This window comes from Babylonia areolata, chromosome 27, assembly GCF_041734735.1.
Source record: "Babylonia areolata isolate BAREFJ2019XMU chromosome 27, ASM4173473v1, whole genome shotgun sequence".
NCBI classification, from domain to species: Eukaryota; Metazoa; Mollusca; class Gastropoda; order Neogastropoda; family Buccinidae; genus Babylonia; species Babylonia areolata.
The window spans coordinates 42,005,419-42,019,756 of record NC_134902.1 but is presented as its reverse complement, the minus strand read 5'-3'; the positions used below and the strand labels follow the sequence as shown (position 1 = coordinate 42,019,756).

At 45.5% G+C, this 14,338-nt stretch overlaps 1 protein-coding gene across 1 annotated transcript in view; it reads left to right on the top strand.

The window, feature by feature from the left end:
* LOC143301087 (uncharacterized) overlaps positions 1-14,338 on the top strand; it is a 97,462-nt gene that overhangs the window by 18,713 nt on the left and 64,411 nt on the right. Inside the window, exon 2 of the mRNA XM_076615094.1 lies at positions 12,273-12,397. Within this exon, the coding sequence (XP_076471209.1) occupies positions 12,273-12,397 (125 nt within the window). The remainder of the gene's footprint in view (positions 1-12,272; positions 12,398-14,338) is intronic.

Sequence of the window (14,338 nt, the reverse complement as noted above, 5' to 3'; positions counted from 1 at the left end):
CGCATTCCCTCTCTCTCTTTCTCTCTCTCTCACTCAATCTCCTCACTCCAATGCTCTCTTTCTCTTCTCCCACACTTCCTCTTTCTACCTCATCTCCCAGGTTTCATCTCTCTCGCATTCTCACTCACTCTCTCTCTCTCTCACTCACTCTATCCCCCTCTATCTCTCTCTCCCCCTCTGACCCTACCCCTCTGTCTCCCCCCACTCTCCCTCCCCCTCTACCCCTCTCTTTCCCCCTCTCTTCGCCCCTCTCTCTCCCTCCCTCTCTCTCCCTTCTCTCTCCTCCCACTCTCTCTCACTCCCCTCTCTTTTTCCGTCGCCCATTTTCCTCTCCCCCTTCTCCCGCTCTCCCTCTCTCTCCCCTCTCTTGCCTGTCCCTCCCCCTCCCTCTCTCCCTCTCTCTCCCTCCCCCTCATCTCTCTCTCTCCCCCCTCTCCCTCTCTCTCTCATTCTCTTTCTCTCCCTCCCCTGTCTCTATCTCAGTGTCAGTGTCAGGCACTAGAATGGGGATTCCATCGATCTGCACAGAACACAACCTTCCCACTTTTCAAGGTATATTTTTCCCGCTGTGTGTGTGTGTGTGTGTGTGTGTGTGTGTGTGTGCGTGTGTGTGTGTGTGTGTGTGTGTGTGTGTGTGTGTGTGTGTGTGTGTGTGTGTCCTCCATGTCACCAGGTACATCTACAGGCATATGGTTTGACAGAGCTACGCCCTGTATGTCTGTCTGCCTATATGTCTCTGTATGTCTGTCTGTATCTCTGTCATTGTGTCTGTCTCTTTGACTGTCTGTCACTCTCTCTCTCTATGTCTCTCTCTCTCTCTCTGTCTGTCTCTGTCTCTCGTGTTTCTCTCTCTCACTTACGAGTGTCGAACAGAAAGTTGCACTTGAAGCCGCTGTGGAGAAACGTTTTCGAAGATCGACAAATGCATGTGAGAAAACGACACCATGCCTTTGACAATTGAAGAGCATAGGGCAAGGATTGGTGGTTTTTATCCGGTTCTGCTGAAATTTTCAGGAAGGAATTGGACACAGACGAAAAGAAAATGAAGGCGACGAAAATGAACAGTTAGAGATGTGACAGCAGGTATGACGCTTTCGCTTCTGTATTGTGTTTTTATTTTACTGATCATTCTCTGCAAGGACGTGGAAACCAGTCGTGGCCCTGACGCTGGGTAGCACTCCATCCTGCGAAACAAACTGAAGGTTTTCACAGATCATGCACAACATGTAAAGCTACATGGCGGATATAAACCAAAATCTGAATGACAAGTTTGAACGACTCGATGAAAACCTGAAACAGCTGACATATGACATCACCATACTGAAGACCAGTGGCGATGAAGACAGAGAATAGAGGAAATATCCGATCATTGCAAGACGACCGTGATCGTATTCTGCAGCGGCTGGGACAACTGGAAAAGGAAGTAAGTTCTACCGAGACAGAAAACAGAAGAAATAACTTGAAGTTGATGGGAGTGAAGGAACTGTCGAGGGACGATTACCGAGCCAGCTGACCTCATTGTTGAATTGCTCAATGATTGTTCCCGCTCAAAAACTTGGCATAGAAAGGGTCTACAGGGTTGGCAAAAGCAGCCAGGTTCATGATCACCCGAGACCTCTGATAGTGGTGTTTCACAGATGGACAGATAAAATAAGGATACTGCAAGAACAAGATGCCAGAAGTTGTTAAAGAAATAAAAACATCAGACCACCTCACCACAACCAGTATCAGTGCAATCAGTGGCCGGAACTTCAAAACCGACGCCATGAAGGAAGGGACAGATGGAAATCATCCTACACTTATGAGAACGACAATGATTACAGAAATGCACGGCGAGGAAAAGATGACAGAGATTTCTGTCACAACTCATGACAATCTCGTGTGGAGTGTTTTGTGCGTTACCTTCCCCGTTTACTCTCCCCTGTTCGAGCATTCGTTTAGTGTGTGTTAGCTCCCGGTTGTACGTTTTTCACGTGCAATAGGGGAGTCTCGTTTGTGTGTTTGTGTCACTGCTGAGCAGAGTTTAAAGTGTTCTGTCAGTGACACTTCGCTTGGCTTTGCGCCCGCGGCCTTCTTTGTGAAAGGTCGTGCCTGTTTGAGTTCGGGGCTTTTTGCCCAGTTGGGTGGCACCCTCATGTGAGGATCGCTTTTCCTCCAGGTGGCCATGCTTCCGTGTTTTCTGTGTTCTCCAGCAAAGAGTGTAGGAGTGCCCTGCCAGACGTGTCTCGTCTGGGGTTTTTTTTTTGTTTTTTTTTTCTAGTGTCAGGGTAGTTGTACCCGGTTGGCAGCGTTCCACTCCCTGTGTTTTCCTCTTCAGCCTGTGTTGACCGGGCAGTGTTGCTCCATCTGCTGCTGACTGCTGCTTTGCTCTTGCCCTCTTCTCATCACTGTCGTCGTTTGTGCTGCTCTAGCTTCATCGTCTTCGTTTTCTTCAGTATTCGCCGTTCAGTCATCGTCTTTCAAGTCATCGTCTTTCAAGTCATCGTATCGTTTTTGTTTTTTTCTCTTCAGTGTTGTGCAGAGTTTTTTTTTTGTTTTTTTTTATCAGCCGTCCTAACCCTAAACCCTGACCCTAACCCTGTTTTTTTTTTATCAGCCGCCCTAACCCTAAACCCTGACCCTAACCCTAACCCTAAACTCTAACCCTAACGTTGCTTTTGTCGACCTTTGACTCAGTAAATCATGAAAAATTATTGGAGACTATTTACAATCAGGGAATTAAAGGGAAATTTTATTACATACTGACAGTTGTGTATAACTCGTTGGTATCCTGTAAAAGTAAATAGAAAATACTGTTTTTCAAATGCCCAAATGGCGTCCGTCAAGGATGTGGACCGAGTCCTACACTATTTTCTCTTAATTAGTCAGCTTGCTAATTAAGATCTGCTACTGGTAACCTGTAATCCAGTACAACCTGTTCAGGGTCAGGTTGCCGGCGACTAAACTGGCACTCCCACCGCTACCTTCCGGGACTGGTGAGGCGGGTGGCTAGACACCCTTATGGAGATCTATAAAAGGGCGTTGGCTCAGGAGAGCCACCAACGGCCATCTAGTTCCACCGTGCTGTGTGCATGCCACACGCAGTTGGCCCCAGGGGTGTGTACCCATGCATGCGAAGTCTGGATCCGGTAGAATCTGCGGAAGAAACCTATCGGTTCAACGGAGAGGAAGGCGGTTACAGCAACGCACTGTGGAGTGCAGAGAGCAAGATGAGACACCTAAAGAATATCTTGGTCATCCACTGCATCTGTGCTCATCCTCCAGTCGTCTCGACTTAGTCTTGCCACTGGAAATTGGTGGACCCGGACGAGAGAGTGAGGTCGACGTTGCGCAACTCCTCTTCACTTTAAACAAACTCATCGCGCAAGTCATCAGTCATCCAAAATGACCTTTCATCCTTCATCATTTCATCACCCCCAAGTCCTGTGGCGACAGGCGAGCGACGAAACGAAAGGTGTGGGTACACTGGCAGTCGTAGCCGCAGCCGCAGACCTGCACGCAGGCGGCTCATGCCATAGGGTCGTTCTTCGTCGACAGGAGCAGCGATGGAGCTCGGCAGCCGTCTGAGCGTCTGAGCAGCCCTCTTTAGGAATGCTCTGCTCACCTCCCTGGCATGAGGAAGGGGCAAGAAAAGGTGCCCTAAAAATTGCCTGCTCCATATCACCCTGGCCAGCATACCGCGGCTGGCGGGGACCCTACATCAGCGGTCGAAACAACAAGAAAGAAAAGAAAAAAAACAAGGATCGTTCCTCTCACCATTGGTGCTTGGAACATAAGGACTCTCCTGGACAGAGATAACGCGGACAGACCCCAAAGGAGAACGGCACTAGTTGCATCCGAACTCGCCAGATACAACATTGACATCGCAGCCTTGAGTGAGACTCGGCTTGCAGGCAAAGGCGAGCTCTGTGAACAGGGATCTGGTTACACCTTCTCCTGGAGTGGACGAGGAAGCGAAGAGCGACGTGAGGCTGGTGTTGGTTTTGCAGTAAAAACAGCACTTGTCAGCAAGCTAGCTGGAATCCCAAAGGGAGTCAACGATAGGCTTATGACCATGAAACTCCCACTGGCATCTGGCCAGAAGCACCTCACCATTGTCAGTGCCTACGCCCCAACCATGACCAACCTGGATGAAGTGAAGGCGAAGTTCTACGAGGACCTTCACTCTGTCATTGCTGCTATCCCTAAAGCAGACAAGCTCATCATTCTTGGGGACTTCAATGCTAGAGTTGGCTCTGACTACATCTCCTGGGATGGACCGATTGGAAAGCACGGTGTGGGCCACTGCAACCCAAACGGATTCCTTTTGCTTCAGACCTGTGCAGAGCACGAACTGCTGATAACCAACACAGTTTTCTGCCTCCCTACCCGTAACAGGACGTCATGGATGCACCCTTGCTCAAAGCACTGGCATCTCATCGATTACGTCATCGTCAGGAAAAAGGATAGGCAAGATGTACGTGTGACAAAGACCATGTGCGGCGCCGAGTGTTGGACAGACCATCGCCTTGTAGTCTCGAAGCTGAATATTCGAATCCAGCCCAAGAGACGCCCCCAAGGCCAGAAGGCTCCAAAACGGCTCAACATCGCTAAGCTGAAAAACATCACCATCAAACAGTCCTTTGTGGAGCTGCTGGAAGATCATCTGGAATCCGCCTCTCTGGACAACCAGAATGTGGAGTCTGACTGGAGGACCCTGCGTGAGCTGATCTATAGTACAGCTTCAGAGACCCCGGGACCCATGACCAGAAAGCACAAAGACTGGTTTGATGAAAACTGTGATGAAATCAAGCAGCTTCTCGATGAGAAACGCCGTCTGCATCAAGCCTACCTGAGCAACCCAAAGTCCACATCAAAAAAGGATGCGTACGATACCATCCGCAGGACTGTTCAGCAAAAGTTACGCCAGATGCAGGATAAGTGGCTGAGTGACAAAGCTGATGAGATCCAGGGATATGCTGATAGGCACGATATGAAGAGGTTCTATGATGCCTTAAAAGAAGTCTACGGCCCCACATCCTCAGGATCATCCCCCCTCCTCAGTGCAGATGGGAATACCTTGATCACCGAGAAGGAGAAAATTCTCGAACGCTGGGCTGAGCACTTCAACAGTGTCTTAAATCGCCCTTCCTCCATAAATGATGAAGCCATAGACCGTCTCCCACAAGTCCCCATCAACGAAGCACTGGACGATCCGCCAACACCTCTTGAGACCCAGAAAGCAATCCGTCTGCTATCCAGTGGCAAAGCACCTGGCTCAGACTCCATACCAGCAGAGGTCTACAAGGATGGAGGCACTGTGCTGACTGAGAAGCTCCATCAGCTGTACTCACTCATGTGGAAAGAAGAGACGATCCCCCAGGATTTCAAAGATGCATCTATCATTCACTTTACAAGCAAAAGGGGAACCGGCAAGCCTGTGATAACCATCAGGGCATTTCCTTGCTCTCCATCGCAGGCAAGATACTTGCCAGGATCCTACTAAACTGCCTCACAGCACACCTTGACCAAGGTCATTTGCCTGAGAGCCAATGTGGATTCCGGAAAGAGCGCGGAACCACCGACATGGTGTTTGCTGCAAGGCAGCTGCAAGAGAAATGTCAGGAGCAAAATGCTGATCTGTTCTCCACCTATGTCGACCTCACTAAGGCCTTCGACACCATGAGTAGAGAGGGACTGTGGAAGATCATGGCCAAGTACGGATGCCCTCGGAAATTTATTTCCTTGGTCAGCCAATTCCATGAAGGCATGCAGGTTCGAGTCCAGGACAAAGGCAAAACATCTGTTCCTTTTGCTGTCACAAATGGTGTCAAGCAAGGCTGCGTCCTGGCTCCAACGCTGTTCAGCCTCATGTTCTCTGCAATGCTTACTGATGCCTTCAGAGATGGCGATGTTGGAATCGGCCTAAAGTACCGAACAGATGGCAAGTTGTTTAACCTCAGAAGGCTTCAAGCAAAAACGAAGGTCATGACAGACATCATCAGAGACTTTTTGTTTGCTGATGATTGTGCCCTCAACGCTGGATCTGAAGCTGACATGCAACTCAGCGTCGACAAGTTTGCCACTGCCAGCAGGAACTTCGGCCTTACCATCAGCACGAGGAAAACTGAAGTTCTCCATCAGCCAGCCCCAGGGAAACCCTACGTTGAGCCCAGCATCACAGTCAACGGTCAGAGACTCAGTGCGGTGGAGCGGTTCACATACCTTGGCAGCACACTGTCACGAAATGCGACCATCGACGATGAAGTGAACGTCAGGATTGCAAGAGCAAGCGCAACTTTTGGTAGACTCAATGCAAATATCTGGAACAGAAGAGGCATTAGTCTTGAGACCAAGCTAAAGGTCTACAGAGCAGTAGTTCTCCCCACACTACTGTACGCCTGCGAAACTTGGACAGTGTACCAACGACATGCCAAGAAGCTGAACCACTTCCACACAAAAGCCTCAGGAAGCTACTGAACATCAAGTGGCAAGACAAGACCCCAGACACAGAGGTGCTCGCGAAAGCCACCCTTCCCAGCATCTTCACCATCCTGATGCAGTTCCAGTTTCGCTGGGCTGGACACGTGGCGCGCATGCCAGACCATCGGCTGCCCAAAAGGCTCTTCTAGGCGAGCTGCAACAAGGGAAGAGATCACACGGAGGTCAGAAGTCTCTCTGAAAGCGTTTGATATCAACCCTGACTCCTGGGAGGAATCTGCAGAGGACCGTGACAAATAGCGCGCTGCTGTGCACAAAGGCGCCAAGTTGTGCGAGGCCAACAGGACTGCTGCAGCTGTTCAGAAGAAGCAGGCCAGAAAGTCACGGGCAAACAAGCTCCCTGGCAATGATATGCCTGTCTTTGTCTGCCCCAACTGTCAGCGAACATTTCGTGCGCAGATTGGACTATTCAGCCATCTGCACATTCACAGATAGATTCATGAGCATCCCCCAGCTGGATGGCAACGATGGTCATCATCGATCTCGATGGACACACCACCACCAGTCAGCTTGCGAACCATATAGCCGACACAGGTAAAGCGTGGCATACAGCTCCTACCTTGCTTTATGGAGTTATTCATCCTTCTCTTCGCCGATAATGTTGCCTTGTTGGTACAACCCCAATAGGCTTGCAAAATCAGTTAGACGCTTTAAGAATGTGTTGCAGTAAGTTAAAACTGGAAGTTAACAAGGAGAAAAGGTGGCCACCTTTCTAAGCACGAAAAATGGTTTTATGAAGTGAGTGAGCTCGAAGCATTGAACCATACTGCTATCTTGGCTTTACATTCACAATGCTCAGCACAAAACAGGGTACTGATCCCCCTTGTGGCAAAAGCGAAAAAAGCTGTTTACGTTCTGTGCAGAGCTTTTCAGAAATGTAAAGAGATGACCAAAACAGTGACGGGCGCAATAGCCGAGTAGTTAAAGCGTTGGACTGTCAATCTGAGGGTCCCGGGTTCGAATCACGGTCACGGCGCCTGGTGGGTAAAGGGTGGAGATTTTTACGATCTCCCAGGTCAACATATGTGCAGACCTGCTAGTGCCTGAACCCCCTTCGTGTGTATATGCAAGCAGAAGATCAAATACGCACGTTAAAGATCCTGTAATCCATGTCAGCGTTCGGTGGGTTATGGAAACAAGAACATACCCAGCATGCACACCCCCGAAAACGGAGTATGGCTGCCTACATGGCGGGGTAAAAACGGTCATACACGTAAAAGCCCACTCGTGTGTATACGAGTGAACGCAGAAGAAGAAGAAGAAGACCAAAACAGTCTTCTTTAAAGTTTGATTCAAAAGTTTTACCAATATTAGTATATAGTTCAGAAATTTGGGGGCATGAAAATTTACAGCACATAGAACGAGTTCATCTGCAAGCGTGCAAAAGATTTTTGGGTGTTCCAACTGGCACTCCACACATAGAACGAGTTCATCTGCAAGCGTGCAAAAGATTTTTGGGTGTTCCAACTGGCACTCCTCACATAGAACGAGTTCATCTGCAAGCGTGCAAAAGATTTTTGGGTGTTCCAACTGGCACTCCTCACATAGAACGAGTTCATCTGCAAGCGTGCAAAAGATTTTTGGGTGTTCCAACTGGCACTCCCAATAAACTGGTTTGCGGTGAACTCTGAAGACACCCATTATATGTCAACAGCTTTGTTCGATGCATGAAGTACTGGTTTCGGTTACTGCGGCTTACAGAAAATAGATTACCAAACCAAGCATATAGAATGCTTCTTAAACAGGGATGAGCAGGCAAAAAATTGTTGGGCAGCACATATTAGACAGTTTCTCTGTAGCAGTGGGTTTTTATTATGTTTGGCTTTTTCAGAGTAGGGAATGGAAGTATGTTTTTGATGTTGTTCAGGCAAAGGTTGGTAGATATATTCACGCAGGACTGGTTTGCAGCAATTAAAGACAAGAGACCGTTATGGCGTGTATCGCTCATTCAGAACGGTATTCGAGTGAAAAATATATCATAGATTTTGATATCTACTGTTTCAGGGTAGCATTGACCCAGTTACGTCTCGGTGTTCTACCAATTAACAATTTTCACAGATATAACGACTGTACGACCAGCAGGAATTGTGTTGTCTGCTCAGACCACATCGAAAATGAGCACCATTTTCTGTTTGCATGACCTCTATACGCAGACTTGAGAAGCAGATTTATAAATTCTGTTGATGAACCCTGCACGCATATATCTAAAGCACGAATATCAACAAACATCAGGGCTAGGGCTAAATTTACTCACTATGCGTTCAGTAGAAGAAAAAATATGGTCTGGCTGATACCATTTGACCTCTTTGTTCTGAACTTTGGCTATTCAAAAAATGTTAGCAATTTCATTCACATCAAATAGTTTTTTGTTGTTGTTGTTTTTTTGTTTTTGTTTTTGTCCCTTGTACAGAAGTTATATTTCTCGACATAGAAACATGCATAACAATTTTTTTGGTTTTTCTAAGGACAAAGAAACAAGAAAAAAACAACAACAACAACAACAACAAAAACAAACAAAACAAGCAAGCAAGCAAAAATACAGAAAACAAACAAACAAAATAACATAATTCAAGTAACATGTCACAAGTTTCATTACACTGAGGTACACTTTGATTTAAGTCAAAATAAAGAAACTTGTCATGTGTATTGACGATAAAGAAAACAACACACACACACACATACACACAGATCTCTCTCTCTCTCTCTCTCTCTCTATATATATATATATATATAATAGCATATCCACCATAAATGAAACTTTTGAGTCCATTTCATTTTTAGGTCAAATTATGAGACCTGTTAAACAAGGAATAATGAATCACCAAGCAAAACCTGGTACATCTGTCTAATCAGAAGCAAACCAGCAAGAATTGATAGAATATTACCACTGATAATGATATTGATAATAATAGAGCAAAATCAATACTGGTGATAGTAAATGCATGTAACATTATTGCATAAATGATATTTCATTACATCATTGTGAACAGAAAAGATACAGATGAATTGACTGGCATTTTTCACTTATGTTGTACATTTTTATGTTGTGATAAGGCGTTCATAATAGAATCAGTCGGCCAGAAACCTATTATATATCATATTCTTTAAAGCAATATATTTTTCTGTTTCATACTTAGATTTAAGATAATTCATAAAATTGCACCCATTTAGGAGCACTTGGTTTAAGATTTAAGATAATTCATAAAACTGCACCCAGTTAGGAGGACTTGGTTTAAGATTTAAGATAATTCATAAAACTGCACCCATTTAGGAGCACTTTTAACATGCTTGTCATAGCCAAACAAAATCAAACACATGTTGAAAGATAATTCTGAATTACCACCAAAGCAATCATTTACAGTTGTTTGGATGTTTTCCCAAAAGCGTTTAGCGTGGGTGCAGTCCCAGAACATATGTTGTATGCTGTCCTGTTTCTTTGCAGAACGTACACATGGAGTCATTTGTCACACCCATGTTTAAAAGCATAACATTTGTAGATAAGTTTCTATGTACTAATCTGATTTGAAACCATTTTAATTTGGTTTCCTGAATTTTCTTTATCATGTTAAATATTATATTCCATTCAACCTCCATGTTCAGTTTTGTATTCCATTTGCTACAACATTTTGGGTCAGGCTCATCGTGAAGTAAATCATAATAGGTTTTTGCACCTCTCGGAGTCGCTTGTATTATATCAAGCAGTTTTGGAATATCTGCTGACTGAGTACTGTCAATATGTAAACTTATTTTATTAGCATATTTACGTATTGCTCTTATACAACCAGTGTGTATTATGAAATCAGTATTTACATTGTAGGAGGGCTTGAATTGTTCATGTGACATAAATGTGCCATCCTGATTTATCAAATCTTTAATAAGGCAATTATTTCTATTAGCCCAATGTTTATAGTAGATAGTGTTATGTCCTATATGTATGTTTTCATTACAAAAAATAGTTTCAGCAAATAATTCTTTTGTCGACTGAGGGCGCACTTTCCCTCCTAATTCTCTATATGCATCTAGTACATTATGCCAAAATTCGTTAAGCTTGTGTTTTTTATCATTAAACAAGGTCCTAATAAGTGTATATGTGCAGCCTCTGGAAACTGCTGAAATAATTGTTTTCCATTTGTGTTTAGTAGAATTCAGTTTTCGTAACCAACTCAGTAGGGGGCGGGAAACCAAGAAAGAGACAGGATTAGATGCTGATTTTGGTCTTCATCATCCATATCTAACGAGTATCAGTTATGTTTTGTTGCAGATTTTTTTAATATAAAAATGTGTTTTGTTTGCATTTGTTTTGATAGGGGCTATTGGCCTACGTCATTAAAATCATTCAGTGTTCAGTGTTCAGTGTTCTCTCTCTCTCTCTCTCTCTCTCTCTCTCTCTGTCACTATCATTACAGATACAGAACATGTAACGACAGTGATCTGGCCTGTCCATTATGTAAAGAATCACAAGAAAATGAGATACACTTTGTTCTTTGCTGTCCAGCTTTAAGGAACATTCGAGAGGAGTTTATTCAGCCTAAATATTATAGTAAACCTACGTTGTTTAAATTGAACTTATTGATGTGATCTACTTCCCCTGAAGTTGTTCGCAAATTTTCACTATTTTTATACAAAGCTTTCAAATTCAGAGAAATGGCTACTTCATGAAAACGCTGTTTGTACTCTTTTGTTTGTTTGTTTTTTCTTTTATTGTTCTATACATTGAACTGTAATGCTGGTATATTTTTGTTTGACTGTGTTTATTGATGCCCAGTGTCGTGATGTATTGTTTGTAAAATAATGTTCACATTCCCCTTCATAAGGGGCCTAGGCCTACACATGAATAAACCATCTCTCTCTCTCTTTCTCTCTCTCTCTCTCTCTCTCTCTCTGTGTCACTGTCTATGTCTTTATGGGTCTCTCTGCGTCAGTCTCTCATTCCCTCCTCTGTCTGTCCGTCTGTCTGTCTCTTTAACGTTGTTCATTTTGATTTATCACAGATCATGATCTTTTGTTATTTGTGTGGATCTCAATACCGGGTTTCAACGCAAATTCCCATTATTGTTATTGTCGTTTTATTTTATTTTTCCCGTTACCGTCAGTACATTAATTGTGTAGATTTATTATTTTTCGAGTTTGTGTGTGTGTGTGTGTGTGTGTGTGTGTGTGTGTGTGTGTGTGTGTGCGCGCGCGCTTAACGTCATCCTCCCCTCCTCATTTTCACAATTATGATGATGGTGATGACGATGATGTTGTTGTTGTTGATGGTGATGATGATGATGATGATTATCGTTGTTGTTGTTGGTGGTGGTGTTATTGTAATTTTATTATTTCTAATCGTACTTTTGTTATCTTTATTATATTCTTGTTGTTGTGGATGTTGTCGTTTTTGCTTTTATCATTATGATTATGATTATAAAAATAACCATTATCATCATCATCATAATTATGATTATCATCATCATCATCGTCATCACCACCCTCACCATCACCGTCACCGTCACCACCCTCACCATCACCACCCTCACAATCACCCTCAACCTCACCATCACCGTCACTATCACCACCCTCACCATCACCCTCACCATCACCGTCACTATCACCACCATCACCGTCACTATCACCACCCCCACCCTCACCATCACCACCCTCAGCATCACCCTCACCATCACCGTCACTATCATCACCCTCACCCTCACCATCACTATCATCACCCTCACCATCACCCTCACCATCACTGTCACTATCATCACCCTCACCATCACCGTCACTATCACCACCCTCACCATCTCTGTTGACAGATGCAGACGCCGCACCCTCAAGGTCATCAACACACGCCCCGTCCTCGTCGCCATCTGCACCTTCGTCGTCATCGAGTGCGCATGCGTTCTGGCTGAGCTGATGGTGGACTTGCAAGGCATCAAGTGTGAGTGTGGGCTGTGGGTTGGGGTGCGTGGGCTGGTCGTCGGGTAGGTGGTTGTTTTTGCTTGTTGGTGGAACGGTGAGGGCAGAAGCTTGGCCCCCAACTGTCCTTTTCGGGTTCCCCAGTCATGGAGAAACGGTCCCGCTGTGTACTGGGAGAGTGAGTGAATGAATGGATAAATGAATGGATGAATGAATGAATAATATGGATACTTATATAGCGCCTATCGGTCGGAGACCAAGCTTGAAGCGCTTTACAAACACGGGGTCATTTGCACACAACAGGCTCCCTACCTGGATAGAGCCGACTTGACGGCTGCCATTGTGCGCTCATCATTTCCTGTGTCACACATACACACTCAGAAAGACCATTACCATTTTACCGTTTCGTTTATTTACCCCGCCATGTAGGCAGCCATGTCCAAGGCTAATGGAGTAAACTCTCTATAAAATCCGGAGTGGAGCCTCTTTGTGAAGCCCTTCACCATTCCGGCAGCTCCTGAAGTTGTCGTGGTCAGGACGTGTTGTCCTGCGTCCCTCCTGGCTTCAGTGGCTGGGCCACTAGTGGGATCATGGTGTTGGGGCTGGGGCAACCCACGGCTTGTATTCATTTTTTTTCTCCCCCCCCCCCTTGCATTGAAGGTGATATTTCTCACATTGAAACATCATCATCAGTATATTGCACAGTTCATATATATCACTGTGTATAAAGTACACCATTAAAAAGCTATTGCAGAGTACTACAGCGACAAATAATTTGCAGGGTGTATCTACTTGCTTGCATTCCTTTCTATTTCGTCCAGGTGTCAGTGGTTCCATTCTCCGTATGGTGGTGGCCCAGTGTTAATGCGACTGACCAGGACGCTGTGGTCCACAATTTTGAGTCTTGTACGAACCGGGAATTTTTATTTTTAACACCCCCCTCCCCCTCCCCTCCTCCTCCCCTTCATTATACCCTGACTGATGGCTGGGACCTAATTGTTCGGGTGAGACAATGAACCTAGGTCCCCAGTGTAGCATGCACATGGCGCACGAACAAGACAGTTTTCAAAACCACCAAGAACCCCATTCCCCAAAAAGACTCTATATTTTATTAGACAAAAAAAACAAACAAAAAAAAAACATAAAAGGGGTTGGGGTGGGTGGTTTCCCGGCAGACAGAAGGGGGCTTTGTTACGGTAGGAATGGGACTGGGCTTGACACATGTTGGCTAATGTTCTGAAGATCATATTGTTCAAGGATGAAGTATTGTTTCGATGAAGATTATGTTGTTCGAGAGGGAGAGTCCTGGACATTAAGGGTGGGAGGTCCGTCTAGCTTCCCAAGGTTGTGGGGTCGTGGGTGGGGGTGGGTGGCGGGTCATAGGATTTCTTGTTTTGTTTTTACGTCAGTTTATCTTGCTATCAAGGTTACCATTTATCCGCTGTGCTGGGAGCGTGGACTCAAGGACTTCTGATCTTATAGCCATTTACTTGTTGTTTTAGAATTTCCTCTTTCATCAGTTCTCCCACTCCCCTCCTTCCTTCCCTCTCTCTCCTTATCCTGCTCTCCCCTCCTCCTCTTCTTCCTTCCCTCTCTCTCCTTATCCTGCTCTCCCCTCCTCCTCTTCTTCCTTCCGTCTCTCTCCTTATCCTGCTCCCCCCCTCCTCTTCTTCCTTCCCTCTTCCTCCTTATCCTGCTCTTCCCCCCTCCTCCTCTTCCTTTCCTCTCTCTCTCTCCTTATCCTGCTCTTCCCCCTCCTCTTCTTCCTTCCCTCTCTCTCTCCTTATCCTGCTTCCCCCCTCCTCTTCTTCCTTTCCTCTCTCTCCTTATCCTGCTCTTCCCCCCTCCTCTTCTTCCTTTCCTCTCTCTCTCTCCTTATCCTGCTTCCCCCCTCCTCTTCTTCCTTTCCTCTCTCTCTCTCCTTATCCTGCTTCCCCCCTCCTCTTCTTCCTTTCCTCTCTCT